Here is a 23,356-nt window from a genome sequence, read left to right as displayed (position 1 = left end):
TGGGTTAAATTGCAGGATGAGGCACGACATTTGTCACGTTTGTCAGTGATACTGGGATAGATTTGTGACAGTCGAACTTTAGAAAAGTGGACTCTAAACAGTACTTTAAACTGTATAAGTGTAAGACGAGCGCAGGATGAACTTGTGTAAATTAGCGACATATTTAGATGTGTCCACATCTAATTAGAGAGCAAAGTCTGCAGGAGCAAGTGTCAAACCTTCCTGTGAGAGGCGACGACTTGGCGGAACTCGACATAAAGAAATCAAGATGTTTCCACCTCCAGAGCCGGAGGCGGAGGTGTTGAGGGGAAGTTACCTGAGGAGCGCTCGGGACTTCTTCTCTGCACTCTTGGGGTCTTCAATGCACTTGTCGTTTTTCTCTCTGGGGTAAGGCATATCTGCGTAAGCATGAAAGACAGGAGGCTATTATCAAAGAGTGCAACACAGAGAGCAGCCACGCACACACACACACACACACACACACACACACACACACACACACACACACACACACACACACACACACACACACACAGACGACAGCAGTCACACAAGGCCCAGAAGAAAGCAACCTTTGTTTTAGGGTTTCACTTTGAAGATCTATAGACGAGGAAAAACAACAGTACTTCATTTATTCTATTTTCAACTCCCAGCCTCTTATAAGGCGTGGAGTAAGATAAAAAAAACATGCAGACTTCAGTTTATTAAGGACGCGAGATCTGATGCGGTTTGAAATTAGCATGAAGGCAATATATTTCAAAGCTCGCTCCGTCTGAATCTCCTGACAGATATTTATAGCCAAAACAATACGACACAAACACACAGGAATATATATACTTTTGGAGAGATCTTTCTCTGACGACTTGTTTACCGAGTCGTCAGTGAGAAAAGTTAAGTTTAAACCTGCTGTATTTTCCCAGCAGCTCAGAGAACGGAGGGACAAAGATGGGGGAGAATTTGAAAAAAAAAAAAAAGGAAAAGTGAGGGAAAGAAAAATGGCTGTGGTTATCAAAAGGACCCGGCGCATCTCTTAAGGGTTTTTTTTTAAGGGGCCGAGGGAGGGGCCGTCTCTTGGTGCTGTCACTTCCCCCACCATCATTAAAAACGAACCCCATCGAGTGGGAGAGATGTGAGGAACAAAGCTGTGACAGGCCTGAAGCGGCCGCCTTTCTGCTCGACAACAAACACGACTCAGAGCGGGATGACAGCAGGCGGCGCAGGGGGAGGCCCCAAACGCCGCCCACCGCGTTGACGCCAGCTTTACCTGCCGCGCCCTGCGCACAGCTCCTCCACCGCTGGCTGCAGTCGGGCGCCACGGACAGCTTGACCCGCAGAGTCTTGCTGCTGCTGGGCGAGTGGTTGACGGAGGAGTCCACCACCTCGTAGATGGTGTGGAGAAGGCTGGTGATGTCCTGCGGGGAGACGGAGCGTTACACCTCGGCTTAAGGGACATTACTGATGCACCGTTCTTTACTTTAGTTTATTTGCATAGCAAAATTCAACACAAGGTAATTCAAAGTGCTTTACATCAACATTAAAAGCGGCAAGACACAATTAAACAGTAAATAACAAATAAAATGATAAGAAAAGAGGTAAAATAATAAAAAGTTGTTAAAAAGTTAGGGCAGTAGAGTACAGCAGGTACACATCTCATTCTTAAAATGGCAAGAATTATGTTTCGATACGGTCAAAACGTACAAAGACCGGGTCAAATACAGTATTACAAAAGTAATCTGTAACAATTTGTACAGGGAATTAAACCAATTTGACAACTCTATGCCACAATGCCTGTTTCCAGGTCTTATTTCACACAACTGACGAGAATTATGTTTCTATACGGTCAAAACGTACAAAGGCCGGGTCAATGGCAAGAATTAAGTTTCTATACGGTCAAAACGTACAAAGACCGGGTCAAATACAGTCATTTTTTTTAATGCCATCTCTCCTAAATGCCCCTTTTGAATCCAGACATCTGTGGTGTTGTACTGCAGTTAATTTAGCTACTCCCAACCACAAAATGTGCTAGTGTCCCACTGATTTATCACTGTATTCTGTTTTGTAATGTTCTAACAATCTGAATTAAGTTGTTTTATCATATGTAATTATTATTACGAGGAAGGACACTAAAATAATCTAATCATGAATTTCTGAGTTTTCAGTTTTTTTTCCGGGGGCACGATAAATAAACTGGAACTGGCACCGGCAACAGTTATGACATCACTCCAAGTGAAGGGATCAGGATGGGTGGAGAAAAGTTAAACATCTCTTTAACTTAGATGTTTATTGTTTATCATAAAACCTCAAATTCAAACTAAAAGAGGAAAAAAATGCATCTCCAAGGAGGAAAAGAAATCATAATAATTGAAAAAGTTCGGTATGCAACCGTATTTAGAGGTTTTGGGTTTTTTTTGCACATAACACAGCGCTGCCTCCTGCAGCTGTTTAGAAACTATACGTTGCACCGATTAGAGTTTCCACCTCCAGGATGATGCAGGCGTCTCCCGAGAAGTCAGCCGTCTACGTCAGGAGGTGACACTGAGAGATGAGAGCTTCTCTCACGCAACTGCTGAGGATTAAGACGGCGCTGCACAAAGACCCCAGCGCCAGGATTTCCACGTGAAGCGCCACTCTGACTCTTAAAAAGGACTGTTATGACATTTTCAGGGACTGCCTCGCCGCGCTGGTACCAGACATAGAAGAATTTGACAAATAAATAAAGAAATGAAGCAGAAATGAAATAAAGAAAACGAGAGCTTCCCGTGTGATTCCTGTTTTCACGCTCCTTTTTTGTGTGTGAAGGGATTAACAAAAGAGTGGGAGAAGAAAGCGTCTCCCCCCTCCCCTCCAAGCCGCCGTCTGCCGTCTCATGAGCCGCGGTGCCGCGGGCGACGCCAGAAAGCGGCGCACCCAACCACACGGAGGAACGCTTCAGTCTCGCTGCTTCAACACAGGCCTGGCTGGATGTTCCCTCAGATCTGTATCAGGCACAAGGCGCCTCTAAGGAGGGGAAACACTCTCTACTGGATCAGTTCTTGGGGAAGGAGGTGAGGTTACAGGTTTCCTTTCACGTGGAACCTCAATAAGTGACAGGCATGTCAATGTTTCCTTTCCAAGTCAAGGAAATGTTGCATAAAACTCATCAATCCTCATGTTTCTGTCATCGTCAGGTAATCTTTGATGCTGTGGTATTTCCCTTCGTACAGGTGATGCTGTGATGCTTGTTTACGTGTCGGGTTATTCATTGATCAAAAGTTCTCTCCCCAGATGCAGCGGAGCTGAAGATCATTACCTCTCTCGTAACTTTGCCGCTGTTATCGAAATCGTAGAGGGTGAAGGTCCACTCCTGCCTGTTGTCCTCCTCCACCGACACGGCGCACTCCAGCTCCTGAAACGGTACAGCGCACGTGTGAGTACGCATGTGCAGACCTGTCCAGTTTTGGATTTAAAAATACGGGAAATCTGCCGCCGCTGTCCAACCAGCCCAACCGAGGTCCATCCAGATTTACGAGAAATCCAAAATATCTACATTATTATTGGGACATTTTCCACCACCCGCCTAACTGAGGTCCAGTGTTACATTTTAAGACAAAAAAATCTAAAATAACTACCTGTCAACCACTTATACTACAATTATGAGGTCAGAATCTCATAGGCCGACCTTTGTTGATACTGAAATGCTGTGGACATTCCTATGTATGTAGTTCCTATAAATTTAAAGAACCTAAATGAAAACACAAAGGAGAATTAAAGCACACTTATTTATTTTAAATATTTTCAGTTTATAAACACATTGATTGTCTTCAAGTGAAACATTTTCTTTAAATTTGTCATTTTCACTCATGTGGCTCTGTGCTGCTGAGGGACATCGCCCCCCCCCCATACCTGTCAAGTTTAGGATTTAAAAAGCTTAACCGAGTTCCAGTATTACATTTTAAGACAGGTTTACAAGAAATTTAAAATATCTACCTGTCAATCACTTACAAACTACAATTATGAGGTCAGAATCTGATAGGCCGACCTTTGTTGACACTGAAATGCTCTGGACATTCCTATACTGTATATGTCATTCCTGTAATAGAGCCTAAATGAAAACACAAAGGGGAATTAAAGCACACTTATTCATTTTAAATATTTTCAGTTTATATAGATTGTCTTCAAGTGAAACATTTACATTTTCACTTTATTTGTAATTTTCATTCATGTGGCTGCTGCTGACGGACATCGTTCATTCCCCCATGAGAGACACTAAAAACGCAGTTACGCGTCTTTCAGAACTCGTAACTGTTCCCCATCCTGCTCCTCTTTAGAAAAGTAAATTTGGGTTCCCATTTTTAGAGATATTTACATGAAGTCTTTGCTTTTTTGGCAGAAATGCCTTCACTTTCGTTACATCCATCCATCTCTCGGATTTGTTGTTCCGAGTTTGCTCCCGTTGTCGCCACTAACCTCGCGAGAACTGCCCCCCAGGATACAGCAGGAGGCAGTTCTCGCGAGGCTAGTGACAATTCATTTAGCAGTTTAAAAATTATTATATTATAAAACTGGACATTTACGGGGAAAATAGTAAAATACGGTAGTTTCCCAGCCAAAACGGGAGACTTGACAGGTATGCATGCGTGTGTGATGAGCCGTCCTGCTTCGACACTCACTTCAAACTGGAGCTGCTTCTGCGGCCCGGCGGCGGGTTGGACGTCCCTCTCCTGCATCTTCTCCTCCACACAGCAGCCTGTCTTCTCCGGGGGCAGAGCCACTGCAACGGCACACATACAGGCATGAGCTCACGCGTGCACGCGAGATAAAAGAGAGAGCCGGAGGATGTAAACGCTGGGTGCACCCATAACCCGAGGATATGTTGTCACCTTCTAGGCAGTGCAGTGTTTCCTGTGAGCTCCTGCTTCCATGTTTGGCAGCTGCAATTAAGACGTGTCACACCTTCAAATGCTCCTTGCGGCAAATAAATACAACCAAGCTCGTCACCCTTCTTGTCTTGACTGCCTGTACTCAAAAATCGTGCTTTTATATTCATATCGTGTTTAAAAATAGTTGTATATTTCAAAGGAAGTACAGCGCTTTGATGGGCTCGGCTTTACCGCTCGACACAAAGTCTCGCTAACTTGCAAATCAGAGGTTATTAGTTGGATTTTCCTGCTCAGATATACTGAACTTGTAGCTGTTTACAGTGTTTATGATTGTGCTCACAGGCTGCACGGAAATCAAAGCGCAGATTGGTTCTCACAGTTTAGAAATGTTCTTTTCATGTCAGCAATCAGAGCAAACAGATCAAAGACAATGTGGGGCCGAGCTGAAACGGCTTTAAAAACCGCAAAAATGTGTGGCTCTCGTTTTCTCCAAGATGCATCTAAAACGACTGAAAATAAGAGTTTAGCCTTAGAATGATAAAGGTAGAAGACCTGAAACTTTGGATTAATGCTTCATGTTAGGTAACTGCTTGATTAATAGTCTCGTTCCAGTGAGCAGACGTCCCCTGAAACCACCGCAGCGATATCACAGCAGCTGAAGCTGTGACAGCGCTAATTCTCTGATGGCGAGCCCCACGCAGAGCTTTAAGCTCTCGGCTCGATGGTTCGGCTGACAGGGAATGTTAGACATGAAACGAAACGGCATAACGTGCCTGAAACGTGATAGAAAATGGCAAATGAAAATGAAACAGCATGTGAACATCAAAAGTGTGCCGGAGTCCCGCCCGCGTTCCCGCCTCAGTGCAGCCGAGGTCATCACTCAGAATGATGCTCACCGCGCATCAGCGGCTGAGGGGACGGCCAGGCCGCCCACAGGGACACCTCATCCGTCACACACACTTTAGCAGGTAAAAGGCCAGGCACACTTCCACCACCCGGCACCGTGCACCGATGCTCCCGGGCCAGTTCAGAGTGGGAGTTTCTTGGTCGTGTAAACTGCCAGACCTGCAGCTCTTTTACAACCACTAATCAATTACCGCCTACTGATGAGTAGGCCTGTCACGGTAACCACACCTCCTGATCACAGCTGTTTGAGATGATTACATACACTTAGTTTTTACCACAGAAACAGAAAGTCTAATTGATGCTAGGAATGGGCGATATTTTACCGTTCACGATATACCGTCAAAAAAATTCCCCAGGGTAAGAATTTGTTATCTCGCGGTAAACTGTTCGCGGACTGTTCAGACCTCCCAGCATTCAAATCCCATCTCAAAACTCACCTTTACAGAGCAGCTTTTAATGTGTGATTAATGTCCTGTGTCATGTTGTGTCCTTATGTACTGTCCTGTGTATTGTAATTTGTATTATGTGTTTTGTTTTAATGTAAAGCGTCTTTGAGTGCCCTGAAAAGCGCTATATAAATAAAATGTATTAAAATGTATTATTATTATTATTATTATTAAAAAACGATAAATTCCCGTTGATGATGTTTTTGTGTAAAGTCGGATTTATGGTTCTGTGTTAAATCCACGCACAACGTATGTGAAGGAAGGAAGGAAGGAAGGAAGGAAGGAAGGAAGGAAGGAAGGAAGGAAGGAAGGAAGGAAGGAAGGAAGGAAGGAAGGAAGGAAGGAAGGAAGGAAGGAAGGAAGGAAGGAAGGAAGGAAGGAAGGAAGGAAGGAAGGAATGATATGAGCCTGAAAGAAAGAAAGAAAGAAAGAAAGAAAGAAAGAAAGAAAGAAAGAAAGAAAGAAAGAAAGAAAGAAAGAAAGAAAGAAAGAAAGAAAGAAAGAAAGAAAGAAAGAAAGAAAGAATAAATTCCCGTTGATGAGGTTTTTGTGTAACAAACATGGCAGATCTGAGTCATTACAGTTTTGCAGTACAGGTGGACTCATTCAATTGTTTTTTATTAATTCAATTTAATTGGTGTAGTTCAGTAGCATTTAGTATTCTTTTAGAACAGTGTTTTGGAGGCTCCAAAGACTGAATGTGGTGATAGATTTATAGTTACAAAGGTGGAGTTGAATTGCTATTTTTTTTATCGTCATTTTTATGGTTATCGGGATAAATGCCAGAAATTATCGTGATACATTTTTTTGTCCATACCGCCCATCCCTAATTGATGCCTTAATCCGACTGATATCGAAGTTTTAACAGCCATGTATACACCTTTGCTGGGCTGTAGTCAAACCGAAATGAAGCTCTTCAGAACAAGCTTTTAGTCCCAGATAATGCGTCCTAATCCGAATCCGGCAATCCACGCTTAGCCGAGCTACTGACCGCCCCGGGACTCCCCCTTCTGGAAATGACGACACGGCGAAAACCAGAATATCAACAAAGTAGGAGAAGAAAAACACAAACAACAAAGAACTAACCGGAAGAACGCCAACGCAAAAGTGCGTGTGGCGCCACCTAGCCTCACGGAGTCAAATGCACCTCACTCAATAATCGATTGTCTTCTCGCACATGTAAACTTGGATTTCTCTGAACCTCCAGTTTAATCCTTAGCTAGATTGTTGCCAATGGCTTGATTTAGGTGTGCATGTAACCGCACTGAGTGAGAGTCCTATCAGTTGTTTTCGATTTGTACCTTTCCAGTGTTTTGCTGCCCCCCCCCCCGTCCCAAATTCTTTTTTGTGCATTTGATCAGCTGAGTTTCAGTCAGCATATATGGACTTATTTATAGGTTTATCAGAAAACTGATGTGGACACGTTTTAAAGCGGCACAAAAAAAAACAAACATATTTTTTTAGCTCAGCGGCTCCCCCTGTTGGCGTGGAGGTTAAGTCGCTTTTCTGAAATTGTCAGAAATGTACTGTAGTTTAGTCTCATTATGTCATTCTTCATCTTTGTGGAGTCTCTCAGTCGCCTCTGATTGTCCGCCGCAGCTCTGGGATGTAGCTTCATCATTGTGTTTAATAAGGACGTCCCGATCCGATCACGTTCCTTCAGACATGATCAAAACACTTTCAGAAAACGGCACCGGCTTTGTCGCGCGTTCTTGCTGCCTTTGCCTGCACGAGGGCTTGCCTTCTAAACACAGCGTGATGGACACCCCGGCTACCGCGAGGAAGGTTGTAGGTCACTTCAAACACAAACATTTTGTTCTTTAAGCCAGAAAAGGACAGTAAGAAGTAAGAGTACGGTCTAAAAAGCACATTACTGACTTACTTTATGACACACGTTTATTTGCTTATTGGTTTACGAACCTGCTGGGTATTTTAAGTTGAGCTGCTGTTTTTATTTAATTCAAATTTATGTTTAATTTGCACTATTTTTACTAGTTAATAGTTGCATTATCTTTACTTGATAGTTCGAGCTACCTCAAAGAGAACTAAAATTTGTTTAAGTGCAAAATGATAAAATAAGGTGAATAAAATAAAAATAGGGGATGACCTAGATTTGTTTATTTTGCATTTTTCCCCATTTTTTTATGTGTTACGAAAGTATCGGATCGGGACTCGGTATCAGCAGATACTCAAAATCAAATGACTTGGAATCGGATCAGAGCCAAAAAAACCTGATTGGGACATCCCTAGTGTTTAATATCGTCCAATAAAGTAAAGAGTTAAAGTGAACAAATACAAAGTTAATAAAATAATCAGATATTCCTTCAAACTACAATAAAAACATGCTCCTCTGCATGCAGGCGTGAATCTTTAAATTAAAAAGAAGAACGTAATAACTTTGGGGTGAGTATTTCCTTAAAGGGGACCTATTATGAAAAACACATTTTCTCTGCTTTAAAGGTATTGTGACATCATTTTTAACATGCTTTTAACACTATTAAAAGTCTTGGCCAACATCCCTCAAATGTGTCTAAAAGAGTGTAACAAGAAAAACTTCACTCTAGTACTCTTTTCCTGGCTTTTTATTACAGTGTTTTTTTGCGCCGTGAAAAATGCTTCCTTTCCCCCCTTTCCTGTCAATCATTGCTCCGCTCCTCCTCCAAACCTCCTCCTCCTCCAGCCATACGCTCACAGCGGCGTCGGAGAGCGACAGGCGAAGCATGCACGGAAAAGCAGGAGGGCGAACCACAGCAAACAATCATAAAAATAAAGGCATGCAAGCAGCACTGTCCCCTTATCTTAAGTCCAGTCAGTGGCCGCGGGTCTTCTTAGCAGTTTTCCTCCGGTGATTAGAACAAAAGAGGCTCTAAACAGCTCCTTGTTAAGCCTCATTTATGGTTCCGCGTTAAATCGACGCAGAGCCTACGCCGTAGGGTTCAGCGTATGGTGCGCGTCCCGCGTAACCTTACGCCGTAGGCTCTGCGTCGGTGTAACGCGGAACCATAAATCAGCCTTTATGGTGCGCTGGAGAGGAGAGGAGACAGGGAGCTGGGTGGAGGGGGCGGTGATTTAGCGGATCGTTACGTAACGATCCGCCACCAAACCACATGCGCCGTTTTTGCATAGTTATGCGGAAAATCCCAGAAAGCACACAATACACTGAATGTTAAAAGTTTGTTGTTTTTTGGGTGTAATTGATGTCAAGACACCCAACAAAACACAAAAAATCAAGAAAAATGTGTTTTTCATGTCACAATCCCTTTAACATATATAAAGTGGTCTCCCCTCAGCCTGCCAACTCAGAGAAGGAGGAAAGCAACCAAATTCTGCAGTGTCTGTACAGCTGCCCGGATGAGCCATCCAGTGTCATGTGGATCTACGAGCCGTTCAGATTCTGCTCCCGTCGTTACGTAACGACGGGAGCGACGTGTGAAACCACGCCCACAACTAACTCTGGCCGGAACAACAACAAAAACTCCAACGGCCGGAGCTTCCGCCATTTTTTCGTAGCGGTGTATCGCGTCATTCAGGCAGCCAATCAGCACAGAGCCTCATTATCATAGCCCCGCCCACTCAGAATCCTGCATAGATAATGAGGTTAGAGACTGGGAAGATAAAGACATGGATCAGAGGCTGAATTTTTTAATTTTAGCAAAAACAATCAAAAGCTTGTTTTTAAGACATTCAAGGTCTGTTTAAAATAGGTATTAGATGCCATAATAGGTCCCCTTTAAATTTGTAACAAAACTACTGGAGGTAATAACAAAAACGCCAAACTTACAATTAACAAAACAGGTTTGCGGCCAATTTTGAAGAAATATTCATCTCAGCTAAAATTTCATGCCATGACGATTTGTGTACGTGCGCTACAAAGACAAGAATTTATTAATTTAAGCTTTTTAATTGTATTAACGCAGTTAGTAGACAGCTTTGCAGGATACCCCCTCCCCCCAGAATCTTGATCTCCTCGGGTCATTTAACTTTGATCAAACACGCGGCGGCTGCACACACCCATGCAGCCGCGCAGGCCACACCCCCGTCTCCACCCTCTTTCCTCCTCACTTTGAAGTTCTATTCTCCAACCTTTTGGATGAGGATCAGACCAGCTGTAAAACAGAATCACTAATTAATTAAGCCAAGTCAAATCAGAAACACTGTTTGTTTGCCCGCCAACAGAGCAGACACAACAGCCCAATTTCTTTCCTCCTGATCCAACACAGATCAAAGCAGACCTGTCTCATCCCTGGGCAGGGGAAAATGCCAGAAATGAAAGGCATCATCCCAGGGAGCTTTTACCAACTTTCTGAAGAGGAGCAGCATTTGGTGTCCTACTGTTTGATCATCCGAGGTGCTCAAAGGGAGCATTGTGAGCAAGGGCAAATCTGTTTGGTAGCAGGCTCAATATGGTGGTGCGATGCTTATCTCCCAGCTAATGAAATTCCGGGAGGAGTAACAGTAATCTGCTATCGCCCCCACACCCCCCCCCCCCATTCCGACCCCTTCCTCGTCAGACATAAACCGGCTCTTTATGAGTGAAGCTGCCGTCGTAGGATTGGCTGCGCGTCAAGATCCGAGGGGCAAGACAAGTGCAGTCGAGGCTGGCAGCCGCCTTGCCAGGCGTCTTCCCGCGACCGGCATCACACGAATACGCTTCACACACACACACACACACACACACACACACACACACACACACACACACACACACACACACACACAAATGCCGGCAGGTTTGGGCGCGCCGCCACCGACTGCGACCAATCACAGCCGGCTTAGCCAGAGTACCGCTCTACTCATTGCACACACAAACATGGCAAAGTTCTGCAAAGGATCCCGAGGATGCGATAGGGCTTTGTCGACAACTTAACTTTTCCCTTTTTTCCTTTCCTCTCTTCTTTTTGCAAACAAAAGGTTAAAAGAAACCGGCCGGAGCGATATTCCGCATCCCCGGGACTCTTTCATCACTGAGTTAGTCTGTCTCCTTGTTTTAATCCCCACAAAACTTTCCCTGGACGTGCTTCCTTACACCCCGAATAAAGAAGTCTTTCATGTGTTCACTTGTCCTGTTGTGCTGTGATCTCAGTTTCTGCTCTCATTTTTACCTTTTTCCATTTTGTGAGATCACTGAACCAAAGTGCAGTTCAGTTCATGCAGGGGTGATGAGTCCGTCACGACCGTTTCTATCAAGAGCACGAGGAAGTGTGCAAAGGCTCGCTGCGTGAAAGTGCAGGACGTGGGTGTATCAAACATCTTTAATTTCTGCTTTTGCAAACCTGAATTTATCCCTTTAAATTTCATGCGTTGTGAAATTTCTTGATCCTTTGCTCTCTGCAATGTTAGGACAAAGTCCGGCATTGTTAGGGGACATTTAGGAATATGCTCACATAAACAGTGAAAACTTTCATTAAAGCATGTTATTTTCAGAGGATCATAGAAGTGACGAATTTCCCTTTCCATTTGAGAAGGATTTGCAATTTTTGTAAGGGTGCACCCGAGTTAAAAGACATTTAAGGAAACATTGAAAGCCGGGCAACATTTATAAATTGTTCAATTTTAATTTGTGCGTTCAAAAAGTGCTTTTTTTTGCACGTTATCTTGAACTATGTCTGCAAATCTGGACGAATTAACAAAGCTGCATGATTTGAATGGCAACATCTGTCTTGAGAGCAGGACAAGTTTGGCCAATAACAGGCCCAATAAGTGCAAATCGCTTTAGACTCCATCTGCTTTACCGCTCTTATCGCAGTGCAACTGAAATAAAAGTGAACTGGCGGCTCCAAATTCTCGGGCTTGTCTCGTTCAACTCTGCATATCTGCCTGCACCTCACGTCTGATACTGTCTTTAAATGTGAGGGAGAGACTTTCTCCTCCCAGAGCTCTTAATCCAGGATCACATCACATTGGGGGGAAGAAAAAAAAAAACCTGGAGGCATGGAAGCACTTTGCAGAGCACCGGCGGGGAGGGGCGGATGAGAGCCGGAGGAGGTGGAGAGGAGGGAGGGAAGGTAAAAGGGGGACATCATCAGCACATTGCTAGGGCTTAGAGAGTGGGTGTGGAGCAGAGGGGAAAGGATGAAGCGCCGAATCAAAGAGCCACACAAGTTCCTAAAAGAGCAATTCCACCTGGTGTTTCTGCAGGTTTTTCCCTCAAATCAAACTCAAGACTGTAACTTCACCAGAAAAGGAAACCGAATCAGGGAAATGAGTTGATCCCGGGGAGGCTTACCTTCCAGGCGGTAGTGCTCATCACCTATCCCTTCTGCGCAGGCATCAGCCATGGAGTCCTGCAAAGAACGACACAAGAAAAGAGGAGCCATATTACTCATCATGTAAGAGGAAAAGTTTTTGTTGCACAGAACGGTGGTGAACGTGAGGTCTGGAACCTTCACGTGACATTCATTTTCATAAAAACAAAAACAACATCCAGGTGTCCAGAATACCGTGTTTCTTTCGGTACCAGCCTGTGACCATCACGTCTGCTAAACAAAGGACACGTGAAACCCAAAAAGGAGGATATATGACTCCCTAAAAGCCAGAATTTAGCGTTGTCATGGCAACCCAGTCATATAGGGGCTCTAGAGAAACACAGTCTCAAATTTTTATCCACATTCCTTTTGTTGCAGACACAAGCTATGCTGACTTATTAGTTGGTCAATACGGGTCAACTTTCTTCATAAGGTTAATTATAAGTTTATTGAATAGGTATCTTTTAATCTGAATGAAGTTTCTTGAAATGCAGATTGATATTCCTTCACGTGGAGTTAACGTCTTCATTTTTGTGAAACCTAAATGTTACTCTTAAAGTTTGATCCCATGGTCTTATTACAATCCTCATGAAATAAATATACCTCACAAGAGAGGGCGGAGCCAGCCCTTTTGAATATATGATGTCAAACTCTGATTGGCTCTTGCCCAGAGCCCACTAATAAAACTGTGTGAGTTCTTTCGTTCTTTCGAGTACAGGTTTTTCACCAGGTCAGTTCAGCTTTTTCACTTAGTTCAGTTCAGTCATGAGAAATCGTGGAAGTCAACAAAGAATCGTTAGCTGAATAATCGTCTTCCAGAGCAATTTTTGGCTTTTGCCTGGAATTTTTACCAATTTCATTATGATATTGATATTCTGAAGAATTTTTGCTCAGCTCACAAATCATTTGCCTTATTATTATTTTTTTTTCAAAGGTTCCCTCCGAAGTCTCCTGGAGATAAACAGCTGAGTCCTGGGGCTGAGCACTTCTGCCTCTCGCCTGCCGGCAACCAGCCTCCTCCAGCCAGACGGTTCCTGGAGACACTTTCACCTCCATCGGCAGAGTCTGCGCAGCGGCTCGGCTCAACCGGACCGCACCTCTGCAAATGATTTTGGGCTGATGTCACAAATTAGTCGATAGAAGGATGTGAGTTAAATTTCGCCCATTTTTTCTTAATTGATCAATTGTCAAATTTTCAAATTTGGATTTTATTAAACTGCTCTCTTCTGACATCCAGCTGAGTATTCTTGTCATTTTCTGCTAAATACAGTTTAGAGGACCATTAATGCTTATTTCATTTTTGTGTTTAATTATTTGTTTGTTCACTTTTCTTCTAGTTATTACACTTACTTTTTATCACAATCCTTTGATCCTTTAGACCATTAAATGAATAACATTTACTGTATTTGCACAGTTCACTGTTATTGCATGATGTCAATAAAAGTTTACAACTAAGTCGTTTTTTTTCACGTGTTTTTCCACAACGGTAAGATCCCTTCAGTGAAAATGTATGACTTTAGCTGATAAACTGAGTAATTAGTTGATCTTAGAATTGAAGCACACTGAACACAAGGATGGTAGTTTTGTTGTCTAGTATCTAATATCTAAAAAAATGCACAACGTCGTAGGAGGTCAAATGTTTGCTGACAGTCATGCGATGAATTTCGAGAAAGCGGGTTGGTGGTATGGCTATTTTAGTGCGCTACCACCACAGGGATACATTCAGGGGATTGTTTTTACCCAGGGCCCTTTTCACCCGGGACCCCTCTCTGGCCTGTTGGTGCATACCACAGAGACTGGAGCGACATGCGATCCCCAGGCTTTCCGATGGAAAATGCCTGGCTTAGGTATCCATGTGGCATTGCATTAATTTGGCAGAAAAACCATTACTCAAAGGATGACAAGCCCATAAACGTGCACATTTCCCAGCACACATGCAAAGACCTACCAACAACTTTGTCATCGGCCTACAAACTGGATGCATTCTAGTGGTTGAACAAGGTGGTTTCTTAATGGCAAATGCAGAATATGAACATTTGATGAATGATAAATAATGTCAATAGTAAATGCTTTTGGAATAATTGGACGCTAATGCCACAAAACAATAATAACATCAATCTATGACAAAGATGTTCATGCAAGTTATTATTCCAACAATAGAACAATCGTCTCAATCACCAGCCGTGACTAAAAGTATTTACAGCAGACTTATCACTGGTGAAATCTAACTTTGACAAGTGATAGCTAATCGTTAACTTGTGTCCCTAAACGTCCATAAACAGAGCATGCGTAGCTAGTTTACGCTCGCTGAGTGTGTTACCGTACGAGAGGAAATGTTGGTGTAATCCAGGGAGAAAGAAGGTCAGATGTATGACCCTTCCCTCCTACGTCTAACGCTGGTGACAGAGCTGTGCCGCAGCTCTGACGATGGCGATGGCCATAACTGTTGCAGATGGACTGATATACTAAAGCCGGGACTTGCAGGGATTGAGTTGTGCTTGTTGTCGGTATAAGGTATCACGGCTTTACAGCCCTGCTCCTGTGCTTTTAATGCACATCTGAAACTTCACAGCTTAGGTGTCAAGACTGCTTTCCATGATGGCTTCTGGACCGAAGAGGAACAGGGCAGATCTTTAGCAACGAGAATGCAGAAATAAGAAACCTGGGGCTAAATTACAGAAACCTCTTGATTTGCAAATTCATCATTAACTGTGGTAAGTTAGTAATTAGGGTTTTCTCTTCATTTTGTCGACTGATGCCATGAAGTAATGCATTCATTTTTAATATCCGTATGTACAGTACAGTATAGTTGGGAATTATTAGGAGAGAAAAATGTTCAACAGCTCAATTAGTTATATTCATGTTGAGAAATAGCAGCTGAGAAAGAATATGAATATAAATTTAGCACAGAAAGTAAAGACATTTGTGTTTGGTAGATTATTTCTTTGTTTTAACAATGCTTCTTGGCAATAAATCTTAGACCGTTGGAAAGCCTGTTTATTTCCCTTTTAAATGGTGCCACATTTGTATGAAACATGCATTTGAGGGAGGAGCAGCAGAGCTGAGTATGAGGGCTGCGCCCATGAAAGAAATGCCAGATCTTCTCTGCCAATGCCAAACAACTTTGACTCTTGTTTGGTGCTTGGTGGATTGGATGATTAAAGTTTGAAGAAACAACACCAATTGGTAATTTAACAATGTATCTATTTAACAGACAGCGTGTGGAGGAACCAAACACAGCCACAACAGCCTGGCACCTCCTCCTCATGCTGGTCATGGGATGGCATGCCACAGCATTTGTCCTAAGTCAGCAAGTCCGATTGTGTTGGTCACTCTGGCACAAACAAGCTGATCCCACACGTGTTCAGGGGGGTTGAGGTCAGGACTGCTGACAGGCCATTCCATCCTCTCCACTCCCAGATTCTGGAAGTACTCTCTGATAAACCTGCTCTGTGGGGGGGAACGATGCCATCTTGGAGGAAAGAGTTTGGTCCCAGACTGTGATGGGATTGCCACTGGTTGTACAATCTCCATATCTCTCTGCATTTAAATTGCCTCCAGTGATGAAGAGCCTCATCTTTCCAGAGAGGGTGACGCTGCCCCACACCATCACACTGCCTCCACCAAAAGATGTTACTCTGTCAGGGCAGCAATCAGTATAGTGTTCCTTACACTTTGACCCTACAATCCAACTGCCATAGGCAGAATCTGGACTCAACGCTCAGGTTCCAGTGCAAGTGTTGCTGACATCAGTGGTAACGGGCAGCCATGTGAAACCAGAGATTGGCTGTGTACAGTCTGTTCTGGATTGCGGTACACATATATATATACGTATACATTAGTGCTGTCAAGCAATTTAAGAAATTTAGCGATTAATTAATTAAAATCTGGAATTAATTAATCTAATTAATCTCTTTTTTAATCTCACCTAAAAATTGCTGAGAAAAAGCTTTCGACTGGAAGTGTTTTCTTTTAAATTAATTACACTATTATGTGTAATAATTTTTTTTTTAACAGACTTGAACACATGCTGTAGCCATTTAAATCCACTTGGCAAGATCATTCGCCAGCCTCTGTCGCAGACATGCGCATGCGCGAGGTGATGTTCTCGAGTTTTGTTTGGAGAAGAGCGTTGCTGTGGCTTGATGAATTGCTAACATCATTGCTGCTAACGTTAGCTGTGGCTGCGCTCGCGACCGGGTGCTTTGCGTTTATGCGGCTAAACTTGTCGGGGCGATTTAGAAATGTAAATTCCCCATTCACTGGACCGACAACTTTGACATGGACCTCCATTTTCACTTCTCTTCTCCGCTACTCACCGCCCTCCCCCCATGGCTGTCCAGCTACAATGGGACCCTACCAGCCTCTGCTAAACACAAGACACAGGGACAACCAATCAATGTCCACTTCAAGGTGGGACTCACCGTTGTTTTCCACCCACAACTCAAGCACAAGAAGCCCACCGCACAAACAGATTTCAATATAAAGGCAACTCGCGAACAGAAAAAGTAAAGTTAGAGATTAAAAAATAGATTAATCGATTAAAAAACATAACGTGCTAAATATGCCTGTAATTGATTAATCGCAATTACTCCTAGTATACATATTTAAATGAATGGGTCATCATCAAGATCTGTATGATTGTGTTCCAACTTTTTAACTTCAAACAAGTGTTTTGCAGCTAGCAAACATGTCACACATGCAACTGCAAAGCCCTGGACCAAGAACCACTGGTCTAGACGGGCTGGTTAGGAAAACATGTTGATGCTGTTGGATGTTTTTCTCCTCCTTTTTTCTCATTTCCTCATCAGAGCACAGCCCTTCTGTGCACAACATCCCAGGTAAGAACCGAGGCATCCCACAGAGTGAAATACTGACTCGAGTATCCCGCCTTGAAAGTGTTATGGGTGGGGGTCAAGGCTCCTATTTGGAAGATTGTGATGGATAAAAGTCAAAGTAAAGTTATGCAGAATGTCATTATTTGATATCTAGTATAATTACTAGAATTACATTAATTTAATAATAATTTAACTTTATGCATTTTTTTTAGTAAAGAAAGTCTGTATGAAGTTTATGTTAGAAGACATTAATGCAGTCTTCTGCTTATATTCAAACAGGTCATGGTTTATTGATTATTCTCTTACCATTTTATCTACAATTATATCTAATTTGTTCATTTCCTTTTATTTGCCGAAATGTGAAACGCATAATAAACCACCTCTAATGATTTTCTACAGGGCTGCTGTAAGAAGAACGCACCAAACAATACATCTACAAGTTTGTTTTATATTTCTCTCTTTTAACATTTTTTAAGCTTTTTTAAAATACAATTGGCCTCATTCCTGAAACGAGAGAAGAATGAATTAATGTGTAAACTGTGAGTAAAGAGAAATATGTGCATGTTTTGGCATTTTAGAAAATGTTAGCAGAGCTGAGCTACCCATGAAAAGTCCATAGATGCAAATAAAATCCTTTCCTGCGTCCAATCATGCAGAGTCTGCATGAATATTGCCCGTGAGTTTATAATGTTAAAGCATTATATGGTTTCATCTGTTCACAATATGCAGACACGCTGTTTAAACACGGAAATAAATTCCCCAAATCGAAGCCGTTTATTTTAATTTGAATGTTTCCGGAGTTACATCTGCCTGCAAACTGATGCATTTGAGTTACAGAAAGAAAACAACATTTGTGGGCCAACAAACTTTAAATAACCCAGGATGAAGGAAATGAATGGGCTATAAATGTTGCTCTGACCGCTTGTTTCTTAAAATCTGAGAAAGCAACAGATTCACTGGCTGCCACAGTGCAAAGTGATATAACACATAATATAACAAGTATGCTGCTGTTTCAATCAGGTATGAATCCTGATAAAGAGGTCTCCAATTATACAGACAATGCAACTGTCTGCAGCAGAGAGTTCTGCTGATTTGTTTTTATTTTTTTAATTCCAACATTATTATCAAACCATTTTCGCATCACCTGCATTAGTCACCTCTTTCCAGCCCTTTACCTCGCTGGTCGAACACCCGCAGCCTCCTAAAACAGCAAAATTTAAAGATTTCTTTGACAAAAGAAGATTTCTTTGGTCTACTTTAGCTAAAATTGCCTCTAATCGCATCTCTCACTTTCTTTTTTTCAAACGAGCAGGTTCTATATATATGAAATAATCTAAGTCTAATTACTGTTGCATGGGTTTATTAGCAGTGGCCTAAATTGTACCTACAATACATAAATACTTGTTGTATTCTGTGGTTCTGAAGTCTTGTTTTTTGATGACTGATCTCCGCTTATTTAGGGATTTGCCAGCAACATGAAACAAAGCAGGGAGAGGAATTTACTAATTGGTTGTTGTCTGTGCTGATGGATGAGAACTGTATTATAAGTAAGTTGAGGTCACTCTCAGGGTTTGTTTTGGTTGGTCTTAAAAAAAGGGCCTTTCTTTCCCCACTTACACACAAAGGCATGCCCACACACTTCCTCCTCATTTGAAAAGCCCATGCCCCACAAATACATGTTTGCGGAAGTGTATTTTTCTTGTGACACATTGTGAGGATGTCGCATGTTAACGAAAACATCTTACTTTCAAACATTTTTCTAGGGTTCAAGAAGTTTCCTGCTTCCTCGCCAACCATTTGGTCACAAGAACAATTAAGCCATTTTCTGAGTTTGCAGAGGTGTCAAAGTCCCAGTTCAGCAGTTATTCACAAGCAGGCTGATGAACAAACCAGCTTGTCGTCCTGATGTTGCTCCAGAGAAAAATCTGAAATGGCATTATCTTTTTTTATTGGTTCAGTGGCAGAACCCAGCTGTATTTGGGCTAAATTTGAAATGCACGAAAACCGCAGAGACTTGTCCTCTTTGGTATTTTTGATGGAACGCTGTGATGTCTCCAAATAAACTGAACGTTGTTCTGTTGTAGTTTAACATCTTTAGTGAAGACACAAAGGATTACAGCGCCTCATTTTGAGCTGTGACAGCTATAAATGGAACGTGTCAAGTCTGCCATCTTTGAAACCAGATCAAAAACACGCCACGCAGCTTCTCCTCCTTGTTTCTGCCGTCCTCCTCACCTGCAATCATGTGTCCTTGTACCTTGCACTAGTCTTCCATTTCATCAGTTCCTCTCAGCGCATGAAAATTAGGTATAAAACACCACTCCACAAGTGTCAGTTTACACATCATACTCTCTATTCTCAAGAGATTGTAGATGTTATTCTGCAGGCTGAAAGCAACCAGCTTAACTTGATGGCTAACTTCACTCATGACATGTCTTGGAATGCAAAAAAAAGAAGGTTAAAACCTTTTTCATAGCTGAAGTAACACCTCTGTTCTGACTTTTCTCTAAAGGTTAATCTTCTCAAATTCCCTTTCAGATTCAAGGATTTACATAATTCCTTCTCCTTATCTGAATACACCAACATAATTACTACCCTGTCCAAATGATTATGTGGTCATGAATCATAAACAGGGAGGACAGGTGTGTTTGTTTCTGTGGGTAATGTCCTACAACTGTGCTTATGCATAAACTATGACACATCCAGCTCATCTGTATTAAATCCTCCACTAGTGCTACACGGGTAATCTTCAGTTTAACTGCTATTTATGGTTTGGTATTAAACACTGTCATTAAAGTCGAACCTGAAGCCATATAACCATAATGAGTAAAACCTTTTGGACTTCTCTAACAGCCTTGTGTCACAGCAGTCCACTGTCCTCCGCTGGACAGCTGTAAACAGCTGTAAACAGCTGTTATACTAAACACTGAAAGCATGTGACAGCCTCTGCCATTTAGTAATGTTATATTACTCTCAACGCAGCGACAGTGAAGGTGAAAATGTGAAAGATCATGTCCCTAAATGGTGTTTCCATTTAGGATCAAAAAAAGGAGAGAATAAGAAAACTAAACTAAACTAAAACAGTTAAAAACAAGTCATTAAAAGTTGCAAAATGTTTTGCTGTTGCGGGTATTGCCTGAGCAAAGTCCCTCTGGTTACAGATTCCAGGTCATCCTTGATTTCCTTGATAAATAACGGTCAGTTGATAAAAACATGGGTTACATTTTCTGCCGGTATTTCAAAGAAGTTTGCACGAATAGTTTGCATACTCTCCAACTGTGGGTGGTGAGCAACACCTGTGCATCGTCAGTGCTGTCATTACAGCCATATGAAGAGCCATCAAAAGCAAATTGAAAGTACAAAGTATATTAAATGAGGAAAAACAAAGAACTGCGCTTTGATACGGGAATTATAAACACAAATGCGACGGAGCCAGGGTCCAAAGACCACTCAACGGGAAGTTTTGGTCTTTCAGGTGCTTTCCAGATTGTGACATATGTTTAAAACCAAAGCGAAACTTGGACTGGGTACAAAACCGAACTAAAGGTGCGTCTCCACTAGCAGGAGTTCCAGGTAGTTTTTAGGGGCCGTATCGTTGACACGTGTTTCCATTACAAGGATTGGTCCTGCAAAAGTGGCCTTCATGACCATTTACGGGGTGAAAAACGTTCCTGAAGTAGGAGAGGTACCCAGATTAGCTACCTGTCAGGGAATTCAAAATGGTATAACACTCTCATGTGACCAAAACTCATGTGAACACAACTCATTTGAACATATTGGACCAGAACCACTTTGCTGCAAGTACCTGTGATGAAGATGGAGATTACTAGAAAGAAGAAAAAAAACAATAGCTGGACCGGGCAAGTCAGTTCAGGCCTTGTTGGCGATTTATGCCCGAGTGGAGGTCCGGAGGTGGGTTTTCTTTTAATCCCATCACCACCACAGCAGTGTATGTTAAAAAAAAAAAAAAAAACTGGTGGGTTTACTCTGAATCCCCGCTAATGGAAACACACATTAAGACTGCTTATTCTCCACATTGCTTCAGGTGTGCCACATGGTACAGGCTTGGCCAAGGGAAGGTTAGATCATTTCCTCAAAGAATGATCCCATTGTACCCCATTATTTCCACTTGTCTTTAAGATCGCTCTCATCGGCATGAAACTGCAATGGTTGTTTTTACAAACTGAAACAGCATCTGCAAGCATATCAAGATTTTGTTGTATTTTTGGGGTCAAATTCACTGGGCTTGTTTGGATGTTAGGTGTAACTTCAGCAAAAGTTTTACATTTTAAAATAAAAATGTATAAATGAGGACATACAGAAGCTTAAATCTCCCGTTCTGTCTACTAAACCCTCCATGTTTACAGTAATTGAGTAAGTGAAAGGTCGCCTTTTCTTTTCCAATTTTGGCAAAAAAAAAAAAAAAAATTAGACAAGGTTTGACTAATAACAAGCAGCAAAAGACTGAATATCTTTTGAATTGGACATAATTGATGCCTAAACTTGCTTTATTACATATGTATGACAAAACATAAAGAATCGTCCAGTTTGTTAAACAGCTTGGATTGGTCAAAACCATAATAAAAGTCACTGTGCATCCCTTACAAAACATTTAATGAGTTTAAATGTTGGACTTTATTTCCAATAATGTGTTTCATCACTCCTAATGTAAGCTGAAACAACCCTTTCTGTCTATGTTTCTGAAAAGACTTTTGCATGCATAGTGAGTACTCACAACAATCTGGACAGCTATATGGGTGTAAAATGATAACCATAAAAGAGCCATCAGTCTTGCGAGTCACGCCAGGGGCCGGTGATGGGCTTCTGCTGGGTTCAGGCTCAGCTAAGAGGTCGGAGGTCACTGTAAGAGTGCACTTTGACGAGGAGAAGCCTCCTCACTCTCCAAGCGCTGGCGCCACAAGCACAGCTTAAACAACTGAAACGGGTATGTGCACATGTGCATGAACACGACACCGATCGGCTCGGTTAAAAACTAGGTGCTGCTGCGGTTGGTCCATTTGATCCTCGCCGCGGTGGAGAACCAGAGTCAAATGAAAGCTCCAGGCGGGGAGTCACGTTGGTCAGAGGTTCAATGTCCAGGGTATAAACAAGCATTTTTCTACTCCACTTGGGACCCGCAAAAACAATTTTCCAGACATGACGTTTACTGCTCCGTGGAAACCAGAGCATGAAGCGCTTTGCTTTCAAAAGCAGCCAAGTCCTTCAGAGATTCTTCGGGGCCTTCAGGACATGGGATTGCGTGGCCTCTGTGTGTTTTTAAAGTTGTGGAATTCCCTTCACCGAAGGTGATTTATTACCCGACTACAACACAGAACATAGTGTGCCGGCACCATTACAACATCCCATCTATATTGCTCTTTGGCCTGAAGGCCTGTTTAGCTTGGCTGCCATAGGTGTTGGGAAATCTCATAGATGGTAAACTTTATAAATATGGATGTACCCAAGACAAATAACAATATTTAAGAGCGATATTTACTCTAACATCATATATGGGGGGTTTTGTTAACACTAAAAATCCCTTGTATCCTGTGTGATTTAACAATATCAACTCTCACACCCAGCAAGGCTCGCTCATCCTAGTGTTGCACTTTACTAGTAAACTGATTTTATCCGAGTAATTTAAGATGTAAACCTTGAAAATCTTCTCGTTTTAAACAATGTTAATTTCAGTACTTCACTGTAACTCTAGCTTAAGTCTAACCTTTCTTTGCTATGACATTGAACTGTAACTCATAATCTTTTTTTCCCCTTTACTTACTTACTGTATGTTGTTTACATTATGGAAAGCACTTTGCCTAAAGAGCAACGGTTTAAGCAGAACTAGGCAAACTTTCTGAAAGGTTTTAATGTATTTAAGTGTTTATTTCAACCTAACGCAGCACAATACTATAAATCTGGATATAATTGAGAGAATTACAAACCTTAACATTGGCATAAAAAGGTGCTTAATACAGAAGTTGTACCAAAAACTAAAAAGGCATTGTGACTTTCCATGTTGGTTATGGAAAAATTGTAGATCTGACTTCATATTCTTATTAGTA

The 23,356-nt window shown here is 42.1% G+C and overlaps 1 protein-coding gene across 1 annotated transcript in view; it reads right to left on the bottom strand.

The window, feature by feature from the left end:
* Positions 1–23,356, bottom strand: part of nkd1 (NKD inhibitor of WNT signaling pathway 1) — a 46,662-nt gene that overhangs the window by 4,988 nt on the left and 18,318 nt on the right. The window contains exons 4-8 of the mRNA XM_061711124.1: positions 12,438–12,495; positions 4,650–4,750; positions 3,290–3,385; positions 1,265–1,412; positions 317–398 (exon numbers count right to left, since the gene is read on the bottom strand). Coding sequence (XP_061567108.1) covers positions 317–398; positions 1,265–1,412; positions 3,290–3,385; positions 4,650–4,750; positions 12,438–12,495 — 485 coding nt within the window. The remainder of the gene's footprint in view (positions 1–316; positions 399–1,264; positions 1,413–3,289; positions 3,386–4,649; positions 4,751–12,437; positions 12,496–23,356) is intronic.

This window comes from Cololabis saira, chromosome 2 (genome assembly GCF_033807715.1).
Source record: "Cololabis saira isolate AMF1-May2022 chromosome 2, fColSai1.1, whole genome shotgun sequence".
In the NCBI taxonomy this organism is placed as follows: Eukaryota; Metazoa; Chordata; class Actinopteri; order Beloniformes; family Belonidae; genus Cololabis; species Cololabis saira.
The sequence above is the reverse complement of the archived record's forward strand: the minus strand, read 5'-3'. Positions and strand labels throughout refer to the sequence as shown.